The 19566-nt window shown below is 40.7% G+C and overlaps 1 protein-coding gene across 4 annotated transcripts; it reads right to left on the bottom strand.

Annotated features, from left to right (window-relative positions):
- Window positions 1–1267: 1267 nt before the first annotated feature.
- On the bottom strand, window positions 1268–19566 carry LOC116698594 (SUN domain-containing ossification factor). 4 transcript variants are annotated; one of them, XM_032530584.1, is made up of 24 exons: window positions 19270–19566; window positions 12159–12267; window positions 11497–11616; window positions 10950–11182; window positions 9631–9753; window positions 9307–9445; window positions 9102–9219; window positions 8854–8978; window positions 8683–8750; window positions 8461–8568; window positions 7895–8000; window positions 7445–7465; window positions 6909–6964; window positions 6208–6290; window positions 5901–5966; window positions 5728–5793; window positions 5440–5530; window positions 3835–5130; window positions 3629–3716; window positions 3189–3293; window positions 2730–2887; window positions 2296–2387; window positions 2114–2169; window positions 1268–2018 (listed from the first exon to the last, which is right to left on the bottom strand). In XM_032530584.1, the coding sequence occupies exons 1-24, from the start codon at window positions 19338–19340 to the stop codon at window positions 1551–1553; spliced, it is 3966 nt and encodes a 1321-aa protein (XP_032386475.1). In that variant the 5' UTR covers window positions 19341–19566; the 3' UTR covers window positions 1268–1550. The 4 variants fall into 4 exon arrangements, with proteins under 4 accessions (XP_032386475.1, XP_032386476.1, XP_032386477.1 ...); XM_032530585.1 differs by having other exon boundaries at window positions 2296–2375; XM_032530586.1 differs by lacking the exon at window positions 7445–7465.

Raw genomic sequence — 19566 nt, 5'->3', positions numbered from 1 at the left:
ACAGTTTCTTTTGTAGGTCTATTTTCTTCCAATGTAACAATACAAATGCTTTGATATGTCTTCTGTCTTCTCACTCTGGCATCTCTCCATTTAGTGCATGTATAGGTACTGAGCATGTGTGTAATTATTCAGCCTGTGTAATGTGTCAAATAACAACAGAGTGTAAATTGTAATTTCCCCTTGTGGGACTAATAAAGGATACATTATTATTATTGTTATCTGTGCTTAACACCCCACATACATTTTCGGTAATGGTTTGCGTTTTTATTTTGGAGATGAACTGACTACAATTAAAGCTCGTAGTAGCCAAGGAGAAGTGGAGGATTTAAAAAAAAAAAAAAAAAGACCAAAAAAAAAAAAACACAACTCTTCAAAAGAGGAAATTATCTTGCTGCTATGCCATGAACTACTACAAACCAATATTTTTAGTCACTGTTCCACTACCTTTTACTGTGACTATTTTTTGCCACTAATCATTTCAACCCCAACCGGCCCGTCAGACACCGCCTACCAAGAGCCTGGATCTGACCGAGGTTTCTTCCTAAATGGGAGTTTTACCTTGCCACTGTTGCTTGCTCTAGAGGAAACTACTAGAACTGTTGGGTCCTTGTAAATTCTGGAGTGTGGTCTAGACCTACTCTATCTGTAAAGAGTCTTGAGATAACTCGTTATGAATTGATACTAAAAATAAAGATGAATTGAATCTTCACTGGATGCCACAACCTTCTGAACATAGCCACACTAAGAAATACAGAGTTGTGTGGAGCTGATGTCTGTCTTAATTAGCTTTGTAGCAACTCACGTGGCAATGGCTTGATTCTAACGGATGTTCATTAATATAAAAAGGCACGCAGTAAAGCTTGAAAAAAAAAAAACTTCTTTGCTTGTGTTGGTTCTCTTCTTTGATAGCTCCTCGCTTGAACCGGACGTTGTTCTGGCCCTGCTTGCCTACCGTCTGAAAGCTCTTATTCCTGCCCTGAGGAGCCAAAATCAAGGAGAGATCTCAGAGGAGCTATGAGGGAGAGCAGCCTTCCCGGAAGCTGTGCAGCTAAAAGCTGGTGCTATCTCCATCCATGCAGCTGATAAATCCAATGACATGAGGGCATCTCATCCCTCTATAAACACATTTTCCCGTTACCTCTTTCTTCTCGTCTCTCCCATGCGTCCTCAGTGGGACGGACTAAGACGCAAGGAAAGGCAGCAAGTGAATGAACCGTGGATGCGGTTATATAGATTTGTTGTTTACAGGGTCAGTGTGCAGCATGTAGACAATAAAACTTAATTGAATAATTTTGTTAGTGCATAGGGTCAACAGTCACAGTCAATATTTCCAAACAAAAGAGAAAAGCTTTAATGGAAAGCTGGGAAGACATTTCTTTGATTTAAAGTATTACAATGAAAAAAAACGTGACAAGAACATAAGCAGAAAACAAAAGTGAGGGTGAAGGGATTGTCTCATATCAAAGCTTAAAGCTGCTTCTGGCAACAGAAATGAACATCCATCTATCTTGGAAACAATTAGGCAGTCAGTGAGAGGGAGTAGACTTCTGTCAAACAGGACCTGAGAATGCAACGTTCACCCCAAATGTCCCAGAGTTTTGTTTAGTTTTCCTGTTCATGATGTCCTGTATGGTAGAGATGGGCAACGGTTCACTCCTGTCCCTCCGTGGGGCCTGTAGCAAGTCCACCACCGCGCAACTGGGCTTTGGACGCCTGCGTCTTAATGCCCGTTTCTCCGCCCTGGTCTTGGGTGGAGGGAGTCCGTCACAGATTCGGGTGCAACCTGTGGTGATGCCACAGAAGGAGGGGTCATCTGAATGCGAAGATCCCTCCGAGCTGCCTTCTGACGGCGAGTCTCTAAACATAGGTTGAAGTAACCTTTTCTTAAGGGGCGACGGGTTTGCGGTGACGGGTACACCATTACATACAACAGCTCCGTTACACAGTTCTGGAGCAGCATGAAAAGAGGGTTTGAGAGTCTCCACTTTCTCTATGGGTTTCATCTTACGGCGTCTCCTCTGTGCGGGACAAGGTTATGGAGAAAAATAAGTTAACAACTGTACGATACAACCAGTATTTCAGACTGCATTGCAATTAATTAATCTTTACACACCTTTCTGTTAGCTGGACAAAGACTCTGTGTCTCCTCTGAGTGCAGCATTTCTAGGCCTGTGAGCACAAGGTTAATGTTAATTTCTACCAAGATAGGAAATGGTTCAATTCTGAAATGAAGACATAGGAGAAAACCTTTGAAATTATTATTACCATGATAGCACTTATGTAGCAGAACTGTACCTTCAGTAGTGGCGAGTGAGTGTATGAGTGGATAGGATGCACTCCTCTTCAAGCCCGTCTCATCACAGGAAGAGAACTGCCTATTAAAGTAACAATAATGGTTGACGAAAAAGACAGCATAAAGCACCAAGTCACGGTTGTGTCATCACTTAAGATTCCAGCTGTGATGCTCTTGGTGATTAATTGTATCAATAAACTGGCTTAATGAGTAAAAGCGGTTGAAGGCACAGAAACCTTTTGCCTATTAGCCGTTATAGCCCATTTGGAGATGCCACTTAATGCTTATTCACACTTACCCTCTTCACTAGAGCTTTGTCCTTGCCACTACGATTATAAAGATACATCTGAGCTTTACTGGATCTAGATATAAAGATAGTATTTGTACATGGTATACATTTTCAGTTGAAAGTAAAACAGTAAGATTGTCTTGCTACCTTTCAGGACAGCAATAGGTGTAGCTCTTAGATATGGGCGGCTCTGGTTCTGTGGTTGGAGGAGTAGTGGGGACGCGGCAGTGGTTGGCACACAGCAGCAGGCCAAGACACAGACACAACACCAGAGACAGCAGCAGGTAGTTCTGCCTCTCTGACACCTAGGTGAGACAGACAATGGATTTTATAAATAACAAAACAGCGGCATTGTGTGATGCGACAAATGGAGAGACAGAAAAATATAGTGAAGAAAATATTGGAATGTATTTCAGAAGTTTGGATCAGTAAAATGCTAACGCTTTTGGTAGCCTTTAATGATGTTTCTCAAATTATGTGTCAGGACCCATTTGTCATCCTGATGGCTTGGTCCAGAAAAAGACTACATTGACTCAGTTTGCTATCAGGGTGAAAAAAAAATTGTGATTACACATAAAGGCTTTGTGCCTGGAGCATTGTATCTACCTCATTCTGCAGCTGGCTGACTCTGACGGACAGGTTAAGAACCAGCTGAGTCACATCCTCCAGCTGGCCCTGCAACTGCTGAATAGACTCAGTCTGACGCTGGTCCTACGGGAGGAAAAGGACAACAACTGAAGCAACTACACACACACATTCACATCATTGAAATGGTATGTGAAGCATTACATATAGTCATTTGACCCAAATGGCAACTGACACTAATATTGATTAGTGTATTAAACCTAAAGCAGAAAGCTATTGGAAAGATACACTTGAAAGTGAAGCAGCAACTCAAATCTGTGGTGATGTTGTACTCATCCCACCAAGATTATTAATTGCATTTTCAATCAATATAACAAAATGATTTTCAGACAACTCAAAAGGTCAGACAAAAAGCACATGGCAACTGGCTGCACAAACCTATGTGCCCTCTCACTGCTCACCTGCTCTTCTGCTATTCGAGAGGTGTTCTGGAGTTTAATGATGGTTTTGTTGAAAGCCTTCTGCATCTCCTCCATCTGCTTTCGATACCTTGAATCAAAACATGGAAGTCGTAACATCAGCCTCTACTCTTTTTATACACCAACGCCGGCAACCATACAGTACGTTTTGTATTCCTGTAGCATTGGTGCTTGTCTCCGTTTCTCACCTCTGGCTTAGCTGCTCCAGGTAGCGTCCACTGAGTGACATGTTCATCTCCAGGGCCTTGATGCGGTTATTGAGTCTCATGAACACAGACTCCTTCTGGCTGGAGCCATGCACTGGGTTCCCGTTCTGCTCCGTGCCATTGAGGGGCTCTGCATAGATGTCTAAGACAGACGGCGAGGTAAGAGAGGAAGGCCTGCCATCTGACGAAATAATGATGTCTTCTGCGAAATCCTCCGTTTTAGTTTCTGTGATGACCGAGTGACCACCAGAGGGTTCAAGTTCTGTAATGATGTCTGGAGCAGGGCGGGATACTTCACTGTCAGGTACAACTGGTGGGTCCGGGTGACGTTCTAAACGAGGGGAGGTGGTGGGATGGAGAACTTGGGATTCATCTGCCTTATCTGGGGTTTGAACAGGATTATCTATCTCTGGTTTAGAAACCTTAATGTCAGACTTCTCTTCTGTTAGTGCCACTGAGGCATCATCCACTGTGGCACTGACAACGGGTTTTACATAGGCCGAGTTACTCAGAGAGGCTGAAGGCTCAATGTGCTTCTCTTCAATCGGCCCAGTCTGGCTCTTTTCTGGCTTTAGCTCCTTCGCTGGTTCCCCAGGAGACAGCTGTGGAGTCTCCACAATAGGGGAAGGCTTGGCAGAGGATGAGTCAGTGGCAATAGGCGTAGGGAGGTTTGATGTTTGCCTGGGCTCCGGCAGAGTAAGTTCAGACATTGACTCTTTATGAGATTCTACCTTGTTTCCTTGTGGCGTTTCTGATGGGCTCTCTGGCTCCTGTTCAGAAGCTTGTTCTTGTTTACGGGGCTGATGTGTCTCACTGTGGGGCGGCGGAGGATCAGGGCAAGCGGAGGGGTACAGGGGTAGTTGCCAAGTGGGTGTTTGGATGGGAAGAATCATTGGCTTTCTGTTCATGGTTTGGCATTTCCTGTTTTTGGACAGCAGTGCTGAACACTGCTGATGGAGATACTCCTGGAGGGAAGCTGCGCAAGAGCAAGAGGAAGGAAGTGAACAGTAGTTTGGGATTTCTTGTTGTTTCTCATGCGGATCCCTTTTCTCTTTATCTTCCTCTAACTCCTCCTCCTTATCCAAAAGGATGATTGTAGAACTAATATGTTCTTCCTCATCTTTCTCTAAAGGAATGATAATGTCTTCCTCCACTGGGGGGAGCTCTTGTTTGCTTGTATCAGCGGTAGGTGTCTCTGGTACGGAGGTCTTTGAGGACGGGGCTACAGTTGCAGGGATAGCGGGGTCTGGTAAAATCTCTTTCACTTCAGAGTCTGGACTAGAGAGGGAGAAGAACAATATAGAACATATTAATTACAGTAAAGGAATGCATAACAGAACACATTAAAAGCAATTTTACATAGGTTATTAATGTAGACTAAAGATAGATCATAAAGCATTCATGACACTAAGTTATATTTACCACTTTCCCTCCATTCCAACAGTATAAATAACATTTCAAATGGTCAATATTTAATTAAATTTTTTTGTTTAACTCTGACAAACAATGCCAGAGTTAAGGTAAGTTGACGGATTAAATGCACTTTCAGTGATGAAAGATGTAATAAGATTCATGACATGTACTCACACTGAAATAAGGTCTGTAGTGGCAGTTTGAGAGGTGGTTCCAGGTTGGGGTGATGGCTCAGTCATGTTCGCTTCCTGTGATGAAAGGTTGCCTACAAAACGTGAACAAAAAACAACACAGAGTAAACATGCACATATTTATCATTTAAAAAAGTCATGGCCAACATATTGTCAATAACTGAATAAATAATAATAGTGACTGGATCTCCTTCAAAAAGTAAAGGCTGTGGAAAAAACTGGATGTGAGAACTGCTATGCAGAAATGTCAAGCTTATTGTGTTGGTCATACCTTGCAACTCTGGGCCTCCGCCAAGAACATTGACAGCAATATTATTAACCATGTTAAAAATTACATCTGAAGAGAAAATGGAAAAATCAGAGCAACAAGTTAATACAGCAATCAGGGTGTAGGGTCATTGTAGACATCTTTATGCAATAAAAATACATGTTTGGTATACTTACCCTTTGCTGATCCAATCAGATTATTGGATGACTTGACTTCACCAGGTGCATATCCATTTGGATAATCTGTAGGGAGCAGTGCACTTAATAACACATCAATCTCAGAACAAAACCTTAAAAAGACAACGATAAGTGACCGACCACCCCCACACACACCCCCACACACACCCTCACACCCACACCCACACAGTTTAGTGTGACAAATGTATTACATTATCCCCAAACATGATACAAACTGTACCAAATGGGTTAGTGTGTCTTTCGTACTGATAAATGTCCAAATGTATACATATTTCTCAAGTTTTACCCAAGTCATCGTCCTGATCATCTGGCCTTCCTGGGGGATCAGCTATCTCCTCATACTCCTCCACCATGCTTGTGCCAAACACCCTGGCGAAAAAGGACATAAAAATTAATTAAATAACCAAGCTCATGTAACAGTGAAATCTAATCTATCTAGCCACTTAAAAGGGATCCATTGTCAAGTCTTTGACAGCCTGTAGGGGGCAGAGAGCTACACTAAAAGCCCACAACACACAGGCCATATAGAAAAGGAGAGTCCTTTTCTCCAACATTAGAAAGTTCTGATTTTTGCCATCCCTTTTGTGTGCAAATTTCAGCCAGATTTATCTTTACATGCTACAGAAGTGGAAATAATACCTGCTTATTATGCATTCTCTCTCCTTGTTCCCACCAGAGGCTTGATAGCGTGGTATGGGTGAACTGCCCATGACCACATGCCAAATATTACATAATATCCATTGACACTATTAAGAGCTCATGCATGATGCAACAAGCTACCATTTGGAAAACAAACTTTAAGCCAATTGGTTTATTTGATGTTGATTGAATAGAAAAATAAAATCAACCAAAAAGATATACAAAGCACAATGATAAGAATACAACACATCCATAGCAAAATCTACATGTTCCTTGAACATTTTACATATTAAAATCATGTTGAGAGCATGTTAGAAAAGACTTGAATATTGCCTGAATATTACATACCTTATGAGACTGAGGGGACAGAAATGTTCAGAGCCAAAGTGAGAGACCAGCTCTACCTAGATAATAATGCAAAAATTATTCAGATATTATAATGGAAATGGGTGCAGTATTGTACCCTGCACAAATAAACACTCTCAGCAGTGGTTGTGTAATTTAAAAACAGCAAAGCGGTGATTTTTTTTGTTGTAAAATCAATAGAATTGGCTAAAATGAAACTTTGAGGGACTGATTGCCAATGTGAGTACATCTGAAGAACATCTCAGTAAAGGGTAAGTTAGATGATCTGACATGCTATGCTTTATTATGGGAATGGCAACTGGTGGGTTTCATTTTATAATGGGTTATCAAATGTTCATTATGTGTGATATGATTGTATTCAGAGTATTTACAAAAGTTGCAATGGGTTATTAGCAAGCATAGCAAGTTAGATCTGAATCTGTAATCACACCACACAGATAAAGAAAGACACAAAAAAAACTCCATGTTTACTATTAAGCTCACACATTCACAGACCTCTACAAGAAAAGCAGGCTAACCTTTATGTACTTGGTGAACATCTGAAGCATGAGAGACATAAAAAAGAGAAAAGAATTAAAGAGACATGCATTCAAAACAGGACCTGAGAGTGTGTGTTGGTTTTTATTTGAGTCTCTTCATAGGCAAAATGCCCAAACGTCTAAATCTAGAATGTAAAACATTGTCCAAACTGGCCTAGTTACATTTTACATTTCATAAATGTGCTGGTACTCTTATACAGAATAATGTAACATACTGTATGATCACACAGAAACTTTTATGTACAGAGGTCCAAACCTCCTATAATACTCTCATCATTCTACAGTAAAGGGGCCAAAACTTAATTCAGAGAGAAAGTATACGGAAACAGCAGTTAAAATGCTCACCAGCAATAAGAGATAACAGCATTTCCTCTGCAATAGCACAGAATAGAGACAGATGCAATGATTGTGTGACAAGAAAAAGCTCACCTTCACATATTTAGCATAAAGATGCTCATCTAATGGGAAACTCTGAACTGTGCGTTCATCCCGGGCGTGAAAGGTTCCCAGCTTTAGCCACTTGTTTGTTGGATATCTACAGGAGAAGATTCACACAACACAGATAAAAACAGATGTTGACAAAGTTTCCTTTTGGGGACTTGAAATTTGGAAAAATTAGAAGTTGGAAAAAAGGTTATGAATTGCAATATTTAGCTGAACCTTTAAGGTAAACTAAGATATTGCAGGCGCCTTTCTCTCTCGCTTTCTCTCTCCATCTCTCTGGGAAGTACACTAAAAGTGTGGCTGGCCCTCCTACCTCCAAACGGAAACAGTCCTGAGACAAAACATTCCCTTTTCATACAGCTGACTAGATTCCCTGAATCTGCAGATACAATTAATTATACATGTACAATTTTGGTTATTTGAGACTGGACGAATATTTTCATCCCCTGACCTGTGACCTAAGAATGACTGATGTTGTCTAAGCTTTCCCTTTGTCTCATCATAACACAACATGGTGTTTTCGGACATTTCACCACAGCTGCAGTGCATACCTATCACTGATGGAGACAAGAAAGTCTTTGGGAGTAGAAGAGAATAGCTCAAAGTTAGCAATGTCCAGCTGCTTCATTTGGATGGGCTCACAGAGCTCAATGATGAACCTGGGTGAGAATGAAAAACAAAGCTTTAAAAATTGGCTTCAGGTGGAGATGAAAATAAATATTTTAAGGTTGCATCTGTAAATAGAAAGCAGGAGAGGCTTGCATACTACATACCAGATTTTATTACTACAGGGGTTTAGCATGTACAAGTCCATGTTCTCCTTCAATATGGCTGAAGTGCTCTGTATGGAACAAATTCAGAAATCAATATGCACGCATATTTGTCATTTTATCAACATCCAACAGAGTAAGCAGATTCTTCAGTAGTATGTAGTATCACATTACCTTTGCCTCAGGGTTAGCACCAAGGATCTTGGCTCCACACTCCACTGAGGCGTAGTTATTGAAGTTCTTCTGGACCTTCTTCACCGTATGAGGAGCCACATTGTTGGAAGTATGAGTAGACTGAGCTATTTGGAGGCCAAACATAATAAAGGAACATGGGGGAAGTTTTCAAAATCAGTCCTTAAGTTTCACACATGCACCAGAATATGTTACGTTCTGGATCATCAAACTTAAAATTGCAACCTCACTCTTTTCATTCTCGACCTCCATCATCTTCCGCGTCCACTCATCAAACGTGGGAATGTCCTCAGGGTCTTTGCTGCTCACGCTGGAATCTGTGCCTGTGGTAACAGGGGAGCTCGGGTCCTGTCAAAGATAATGAGAAAATGGGAGCTAGGGAACCTCCTTTGGTAGAGAGCAGAAAATAGTTCACATGCTATCCGAATTCCTTACTTGCTCTTTCAGCCCGTGTGACGTGTTGGCCTCCAGATGCTGTGTTCTGTGACCAGTCTGAGAACTCATTGGTGGGTCAATGTGGGTTTTAGTACCTGCAGTGTGAACATTGGAAGTGTTCTCCACAACCATTGGAGGACTGTGGTAACAACAAAAAAAGCATGTTGGTTTGTTTAGTGTCAAAGAACCGTTTGTCTTTTAGTTTAGAACGATAACCAAATTCTACAGTGGTCAGGCTCACAACTAAGAGTGAAAGCCAACTTGACAAATGTTATTTCTATCTTTTTAGCTCACTGAGTAGGGCACAGGATTCACCATACCCACCTATCATTGTCATATTGCTTGGTCTCTTCTTCTTCTTCTTCTTCTTCTTCTTCACAGTCAGCTGGAGGGAGGTCAGAATCAATGACCTCAGGTGCAGCTACGTCTGCTGCATCATCTAAAAAACTGAGATGAAACAATCCACGGTACACCTTTTCAGCATTATAATTTGCAGGGAAACGTCACAGAATAAATAAATATTTTAAAGGAAGTTCTTCTCATCAGTGCTGTAACCTGAAGCAACATACAATTTCTAAAACACCAGAATGACATACAGCAAAGCATTTTTGTGGTGTTTTTCCAGATAACTGACAGATTGAATTAACTGAACAGTAGGGCTGGAACGGTATGGATTTTTTCCTACCGCGTTTAAAAAGCAAGAAATTCCCGCGGTGGCGCAATATACCCTTAGACTGTATATTTATTACAGTCTATGGGTATACCCCAACCCCCTTACGAGAGTAGCGTAAGTTAAAGCGAGAATGGCAGTGAGTGATGTCAGTGCCCATTTCGCGCAAGGAGAGCGAGCAGTAACGGAGAGTAGCGTATGAGTGTCGCTGTGAGGTTACAAAGTTTACGTAAAGTGAGTTAAAAATGAAACAACAATAAAACAACAAGCTACAGCTTCTCAGGAAACGGTGGCTTTATCGATTGTTAATACTGCCGGTAAAGTCAATGGCGTTACCCCCGAAAAAACATTGGCTTAAACCTTATGGTGGTGACCCATAAGTCCATGCAACGCGCTCCACTCCATTCCTATGGGTGACGTCAAGTGGCTTCAACGTGCACGCAAAGCATTCTGGGCAGGCGGTGCTGCATTTGAAAAAATGCTGCGCATCAGAAAGCTGAATGAAGACAGATTCAGCAACTGTATGGCCTATTTCTCGATTAAAATGTTTTCAGAAACACGTTTCAGTGAGCTATTTTTGTAAAATATGACTTTGTAGTCCATCCGAGCCACCATGACAGTGGTGTGAAATTCTGGAGCAGCCAGACCCACGTGACACGTTCGTCCAATCACACAAATGGATTAGCAACAGAAGCGTGGTGTCGCAACGTCATACATCCGCGGTTGATGCTCCACGCTCCTGACTTGCAGCTGACTGGACGAATGTGTCACGTGGGTTTGGCTTACAAGAATTCCTTGACTCCATGTAATACGCAATGTCATCAAACACAATCCATGTTATTATAATCAATGAATCCACGTCAGACAAAACATGCACACGTGCAGGCCCATGTTTTCTTTTTTGCGTTAATGCAGTAACTGTCCCAGCCCTACTGAAAAGCTATAAATAAGCCTGGAGGTAATCATGTCTTGCCTATCTTTAATGTTGTCTTGAAGGTTAAGGATGTTGGAGTTGTCTTCAAGCTTAGCAGCAAAATCAGAGACCGGTTCAGCGGAAGGCAGCAGGGAGGCTGAGTCCTGGTCTTGACTGATGGAGGTTTCAGGATTTTGATTTTCTGAGCTTTGCTCAGTTTCTGGCTCAGGTTGTGAAATTCCTTTGTCTGCCTCCATCTCTTCCTCTACAATAGGCTCCTCCACCTCAAAGGCCTGATGGATACACAAAGAGATACTTGAGCTAAAACGGTTGGCGCATTAGCCAGAGTTGGATTTATCAACCAAACACTTTAAGCTTCAAATGTTCCAGGAACGATCAATAAAAAGGACTGGATGGTATGATGCATAGGATTGCTTATCCAGCTCTAAAGCGGTTGAGCTGGTCTGGAGGAAACCTTTGTAAAACCTCAGCTTAAACATGTCTCTGAAATCATCACTCACATGCATTAAGCAAACGTCACAGAAATTATTTGTACTAATACATTCATTTTTGCAATAGTCACATCTTTGCTGCAACTATACCGTACCTCTAAATACAGTTTTTTGTCCACATCCTGTGTTGTCTGCTCCTTGTCTTCCTGATCATCCTCTATCAACTTCTCATTTTCAGATGGGGACTGGGCAGGTAGGACCCAGCTTTCCTCAACCTAGAGAACACGAACACGAACACACACACGAACACGAACACATACACACACACTTATTTGGATCTAAAAGGCATCACAAGAAAAAAAAGACAAGCTCAAAATACTCATTGACAAGGGGACGGGTCTACATGGCTCACATACTTTTACAGGTCTTTCCATTTATAATACTCAACACATAAGGATAAACAAAGCATCTCCGTCTCCATATATGCATGCTTCCTGTGATGGCTTAGACAGCAAACCTTTGAACGTTTTTTTTGCACTCATTGACAACATGAACAAGTTTGTTCACAGAAGCCAAATCATCCACAAATCTGACTAAGAAACAATTAGTTTTGCTAGTCCATTAATTCAAATACTGTTGTGCAACTACTGATAATCTGATATGAGTCTAGCATGACAGCAGGATTTCTGTGTGGTTAAATGAGCTAAAAATATGTAATGAAGTGCATGGTCACATGAGCTATTTCATACAGCAACTAGTGAAACCTCTGGGCAATGAGGTGGGTGGTTGTACTATGGTAGTATAAAGCTGACGCTACCTGGTGATAATGGATCTTTTCCTCTGACTCTTCCTCCGTACCGACGTCCTGTGAGGACACAGGCCTCTGGGCCTCTTGGTATGTGCAACCGACATAGCAACTAGGGTACCTACGAGACAAACAGTGAAAGACAATCAGTGTCATAATACCATACAAGCCAATTTTTCTAAATATGTGTCACTTGTTAATGTCCTGATATCTACAAAAGAAGTATAAGTACTGTATAGGGATATTCATAAACTCTTGAATTAGGCATACTTAACAGTTGTATTAGTCTGCAGTGAGTCATACTGACACATTGGAAGCTGGAGCCCAATGTCCCAGTGTGACTCACTGATAAAGTCCCTGCGGCCTGTACCCCAACAAAGACAATTTCTCTTATCTGCTGGCCCACAGGGGATGTTGTCAAAGTAAAGAGACACACCTTTAACAACTTGCATATTGCTCAACCCAACTGTAAGGCCATGAAAAACACAATATTTAAAAAATGTTATTCATATTTCAACATGTTCCGTTTTTGTCTGAAATCTGTATCACGTCCACATGTTCAGTGACAAAAAAGCCAAATGAAAGTGAAAATAAAGAATGAATAACATTTACTTTTTTCAACCCCACACTTCTGTTGGCTAACACGGTGTCAGAAACAATTGTCAGGTTCACAGTGACTGTGCTCACTCCGGACAGGAAAACAACACTAATTAGCAGTAGCAAGGCTTTAAATAGTTGCAATGGGTCCCTCCTCCTTTTACAGTCTCAAAGGCCAAACTCCAACACTGACTGCAAACCTGTCAACAATCCAGGTCATTATCTGGATTTTATTCTTGATTCTAGGTCAGGTACTTTACTTGGCCCCTGGGCATGGCTGGCGCAACTCCTTTGTTGATCTGACTCGAGGGGCTAGACTAGCAACAGACATTTTACTAAACAACAGAGTATTTGTTTCCTAATTGAAAGCTCCAAAAGGAGCAGTGTGGTGTTAATGCATAACTTGCTCATTAACAAACTGGTTATAGACTAAGAGTTAAAGAAGTTGACTTAACAAAGAAAAGGGTAGGAAATGCAAGAGGTTTTTAGGTGTAACCTTCATAATGAATCATTTATATTTATTAACTTTGCGGCAAGCCTAAAATGCTGTAGCTTACACACAGTACAGTAATGACTTTTTCAATATTCAAGTTATTTAAGTTCAAGAATAGGCAAGAATTGGATGTAAGTGTTTAGAGATAGCAGACATTGTTCAATACTTAAAACATTGCTTTTACAAAGCAGATTGGATATGAAGTTAAAATAGATAAACATGTCTCCCACAAGTGCAAAGAGCATGTGTATGTGTCAACTCCATCGACTTTATAAGGTCCACTTTCATCAAGATTGTCTTTGAGGCACACCTCTGACTGACCTGTGACTCTCAACTTCTGTCACATCAACATCACTTGACATGATGCATCATTGATTACTCCAATTTGTTACCTGTATAAGAATCTGATAAGATTAGTAGTCTACATAACAAAATGGTGTCACACGTATGATAACTAGGATTTCATGCCCTAAAGGAATTAGAGGTAGAACAAATAATAAACCAGTCAATATTCCCGGCAGTCCCACGTGCCAGACTTTGTATCAGTATGTGACTCAGAGCCAATGACCAAGCTGGAGTGAGAACAGGTTGACGTCACACGGACTGAATGAATGGCACGTTCATGGACATCGGAAAAACATTTTTCCGAGTGAAAACTTAACCATTCACTTCACTTCCTGTAGGGAATCAGAGCTGGGAAACTCGGGCTATATTTTGCTAACAGAGTATCCCAGTTGGTGACGTGTTGTTGACAACTGACGTTGTCAATCGGTGGCTTTGCTTCACTGAAAATATTTCAATGACAATAAAATGTTTATTGTGGACAAATGCCTCTGCCTAAAAATACACAGACATGACATGTTTCAAATTATTCATATTTACGCAGCAGATTGTGGAGAGGCAGTGGATGCGACCTAGAGGAAAAATGCTACTCGAGCCCTGTGACACTAACTAGCACTGGTCACTCCTGTCTGAAAACACAGAAAGGACAAAATGTTGCATTTACTGGTAAACCTAGAGACCGACGTATAACCGACGGCTATCTGTTGAATTTTCCTCACGTTACTCTGTCCTCTGTGACTGCCTACATTTAAAAACTAAGCTGCACGGTGCAGGGAACAACTCTGACTGGCACATGATCAGACAGTGGTTTACGGAGCGGTAGATGGGCTTTGCAAAAAACTATGAAATGATGCATTTAAAAAAGAAAATTTTAAATTGATTAAAATTTGATTAATTGTGCAGCCCTAGTACTTTATCAAACCCTATGAATTTGTGCCCCAGGCTAGGTTAGGAAATTAACTAACAATGCAAAGATCAACAAGCCACTGACACATTGTATGTTAAAATTTGATTCATTCAATAAATTAAATCCAGTCATTTTCATATTTATACCGATATTTGTCCTTGATATATTGATATATTATCCTGAGCCTTTATGGTAAGGTTAATTGGAAATCTCAGCCCAGAGTAATATTTACCCCAAAAAAAGTTTACTTTTCATTTTTAAAGAACTATACAAAAAAACCTTTTTTTTATAACTTTCTCTGTCTCCCACAACTTTGTTGCAACAAAACATACAAAAAATACATTGCAACATTTATCGCAGTTCTTTACAAAAGCTCATCAAGACATTAGGCTTTTTGGGCCGCAACAATCCCAAAAAAAGGCCGCAAAATCCTGGAGGGACTGGTATCTGGTGTGACCACCATTTGTCTCAAGCAGTGCAACACATCTCCTATGCATAATTAATGTGGCCCGTGGAATGTTGATCCACTCCTCTTCAATGGCTGTGTGAAGTTGCTGGATATTGGCAGGACCTGGAACACGCCGCCATATACACCGATCCAGAGCATCCCAAACATGCTCAATGGGTGACATGTCCAATGAGTATGCTGGGATGTTTTTAGCTTCCAGGAATTGTGTACAGATCCTTGCAACATGGGGCTGTGCATTATCATGCTGCAACATGAGGTGATGGTCGTGGATGATTTAAGATCTGGTCACGGTATCTCTGCATTCAAAATGCCATCAATAAACTGTACCCGTGTTTGTTGTCCATAACATACACCTCCCCGTACCATAACCCCACCACCACAATGGGCCACTCAATCCAGAACGTTGACATCATCAAACTGCTCACCCACATGACGCCATACACGCTCTCTACCATCTGCCCTGTACAGTGTAAACCGGGATGTATCCGTGAAGAGAAGACCTCTCCAAAGTGCCAGACGCCATCAAATGTGAGCATTTGCCTACTCAAGTTGGTTACGACAAAGCACTGCAGTCAGGTCAAGACCACGATGAGGACGACAAGAATGCAGGTGAACTTCCCTAAGACGGTTTCTGACAGTTTGTGCAGAAATTCTTTGGTTATGCAAACCGATTGTTGCAGCAGCTGTCCGGGTGGCTGTTCTCACGTGTTCTTGGAGGTGAAGATGCTTGTTGTGGAGGTCCTGGGCTGGTGTGGTTACACGTGGTCTGCGGTTGGATACAGTCAGCATGCCAAATGCACGCTCCTTCAAAACTTGCATCAACTGTGGCAATGTGCTGTGTAATAAAACTGCACATTTTAGAGTGGCCTTTTTTGTGGCCAGCATACCTGTGCAATAATTATGCTGTCCAATGCATTTTGATATGCCACACCTGTGAGGTAGATGGATTATCTTGGCAAAGGAGAAGTGCTCACTAGCAGAGACTTAAAAAGATTTGTGAACATTATTTGAGAGAAATAAGCCTTTTGTGTACATAGAAAAAGTCTTAGCTCTTTGAGTTCAGCTCATGGGAAAAAACAAAAGTGTTGCGTTTATAATTTTGTTCAGTGTATAAGGGCTATATGCCACGATATGATGACTATGGCAAAATCTCTGATGGTGGCCAAATTCATATCAACTCCCACTGACAGTAAATATAAGCCAATCCTTTTTGAGAGCAACAATTAAAAAAAAAAAATATATATATACAGTCTTTGTGTCCCAGTTTGACATTTCAGTTAGCCAGCATGCACAATACCAGGGCCTTAGGGTTGTTAAACCTGAATGTAATACAGCTGTTTATCGTGTTTGTAAGTACACCTGTGCTTTTCCTGCTATGACATGTCTGTGCACTGTGAATAGGTGAATTAACATCTAAAAACTGACATCATTCTGCAGTCTAAACATGTTGGCATGTTACTAAATTTTACTTTGTCAAGAGTATATATACCAGACATTAAAAGGTCAAACATATTATCACCCACAGCTTCATTATAAAATGAGAGACAAAGCGTTGCTTGTAAAAGTAGGGCAGGTCAACACCACTAACATAGATCTTAATACCGTATCATACCCCTCCCTCCCTTCTCTCGCTATCTAACTTATAGTACAGTAGTCAGTGTGTGTTATGTTTTCTAACATAATCCTTGTTTGTTACATCATGGCTACAGGACATAATCATCCTACATAATCTCCCTCTCTGCTGCAGATTTTACTGTCTGTTGCATTGTTTTTTTTAGAGCAGCTCAAGACCCATCTGTTTAGACTTGCTTTGGTTTGTTTTGAGCTTGATGTCTGCATTTCACATTTTTTGTCCTGCTTTTCTGCAGGGGTTCTTTCCGGGGCCCAGGTTTGGTGAGAACTCTGAGTTTGTTGACCCTGAGATGAGAAAAACTCTGGGTTTTATTTCAGCCTGAGAAAGAGGGGTTACTTAACCTCAGAGTCAGTTACTATGGTAACTAACCTAGTTGAAATCAGGTTTTCCTCAATAAACCTCGAGTTTCTCTTAGGGCTGCACAATTAGACGCAATTTCACCGAAATCGCAATATGGACTAGTGCAATATGCAAATCGCAGTTAGGGAAAATATTTGTTAAAAAAGGCAAAATATGTGTCAAAACCATTCTAAAATAAAGTATTGTGGTGCAGCAGTGACGCCTACAAATTGTATCCTACACACTAAAGAAAACATATTTGTTTGGTACAGATTTTTAATACATTTAACAAAACCAATGATCCCAAAATGATAATTTCCACCAATATTGTCAATCATATCGCAATATCAGTCAAAATAAATCACATTCAGATATTTTTCTAGTATCGTGCAGCCCTAGTTTCTCTCAGTCTCCTCTGACACAGCGCACTTTTATTTACATCCAACAGATTATTTGCATCAAATTACATTTTTTGCAAACGGTAGTTTTCTTTACATGGTGATGCGGAGCATTTAGGCTAAAGTAAAGCCACTGTATAGCATAGCGCCGTCAGAGGAATGTGACTCACTCTGAAACATTTTTGTAGTGTTCCTTGGACACAAACCAGTTAGAGCCATAAAAAAGGAGTTCCACAGTATTGCAGGAGAATGACGTACACCCTTTGAAATAAAAGATTATGAATTTGAATTTTGTTAATGATGGTGCAGTAGACTCAGAATGGGATTAGTAGGCCTAAGACTTTTTTGCCCGCAGGATTAGGGCTGCATGATATAAGGAAAGTATCTAATTGCGATTATTTTGACTGATATTGAGATTGCAATATGATTCACGATATTGAAAGGAATGATCATGTTTGTATCATTATTCTCATTTTCATTGACGAATATTAAATCTTAAAAAATTAAAATGATTGTATTGTGATTTTTGCGAGGATCTGTACCAAACCAAGATGTTTTCTGTAGTCTGTAGGATAGGATTTGTAGTCCGGGACGTCTCGGCAGCATCACAGTACTTCATTCAGAATGGTTTGACACATACATTTTGTACTTAACAAATATGCACTCCTCTGCAATGTGGATATTGCACTAGTCAATATTGCGATTTCAATAAAACTGTGATTAATTGTGCAGCCCTGTGCAGGATTCTACCTAAATTAAATACATTATAAGTTCAATACCATTTCTCCAGTAATATTATACTTACGATTAAATATGAAATTAATACACTATATTTGAGCTTACTAATTGACTCTAGCAGCAATTTTCTCCCACGCAAATTCTCTCTCTTTTGCAGCAGCCGCTGTCTTGCTTTTTTATTGAAATACATGTTCAAACTTACTGTATGTGCGTTGTTACCATGGTGATTCGTAGTCTCATGGCTCCATTCCTGCTGCTTTTTATAGTAGTGGTGCACGGTCTTAACTCTGAGTGAACCTACTCTGAGTTGACTGAACCAATTCAAATCAACTGTTCTGGCACCGAAAATTCAGTTTCCCATCTCAGGGTAAATCAACTCAGAGTTTGTTAAACCTTCTTCCTGAAACGGGCAACTACTCTTGTAAGGTGCTACATAAAGAACTTGATCATTATCATCATCATCATCATCATTAGTAGTAGTAGTAGTATTCTTGCTACTACAGTGTTCTGTCAGATTTACATAGACCTAACAACCAGGTTTCAGGAGGATGACGTGAAAGGCCAATAATCCTATCAAGAGCCGATGAACCAAATCTGTACGTCGGCTAGCTCTGTGACAGACAGTATACAGTCGTGGGAATCAGCCATTGTTTTGATGTACGCGGCAGATTCATTTGTGTATATTTCACATTTGTGTGTATTCATGTTGCTGACATGAATGTTTTAGTCAAAAGTAACGTACGTCATACAATTTATGTTTGTCAGTTTGTGCTTAAAGGAGATTCATACATGACACAAATTTGTGGTGGCGGAATAAATGTATGGGGGCAACTACCGAGTGATCTTGTTACACATACTGTATGCATGGAAAATGACATGGAGGGGTGACTGTTAACGTTGTGTGTTGGACGGTTAGCCACTAAGTCAAGTACAAATTGATAATTAGCTAGCTGTGTTAAACATCTAACAGGCTATTACGTTGGGTCAGCAACTTAAGCTAATATAGCTAACTCTTAAACAAGTCAGAAGTTTGCCAGGTGCCACATAACAGCATCATGTTAACGCTAACGCTATAGCTAGCTAATGTAATGCGTCAATAGATTGAAACCTTGTAACGTTTATCAAATAGTTTGTTACTTTTTCTCAGCTAACTGCATGTTAATAATAACGTTAACGTTACTCAGTTCAAATCGACAAATCAACTTACCAACAGTATAACGTTACAGCTACACAGAGCCACACTGACACAACTCGCCATAACAGTGGTGTCATCTTCATCCCTCTCCTGCCGGGACAGACATGCTCGTCGTACTCAGAAATAGCGTTGTATCCTTTTAGCAAAAGGTCTTGACAGTCTCTTGAGCTACAACATACATTCACTCGCGGTTTCCTGTTAACTTAACGCTAGCTGACGTTCGCTGTTTCACAGCTGAAATGTGATGCTAGCTCGCTGTCACCCACGCACAACCTGCTACCGATTGTAAGTACGTGTCAGCGGTCAACT

This window comes from Etheostoma spectabile, chromosome 12 (assembly GCF_008692095.1).
Source record: "Etheostoma spectabile isolate EspeVRDwgs_2016 chromosome 12, UIUC_Espe_1.0, whole genome shotgun sequence".
Taxonomy (NCBI): Eukaryota; Metazoa; Chordata; class Actinopteri; order Perciformes; family Percidae; genus Etheostoma; species Etheostoma spectabile.
The sequence above is the reverse complement of the archived record's forward strand: the minus strand, read 5'-3'. Positions and strand labels throughout refer to the sequence as shown.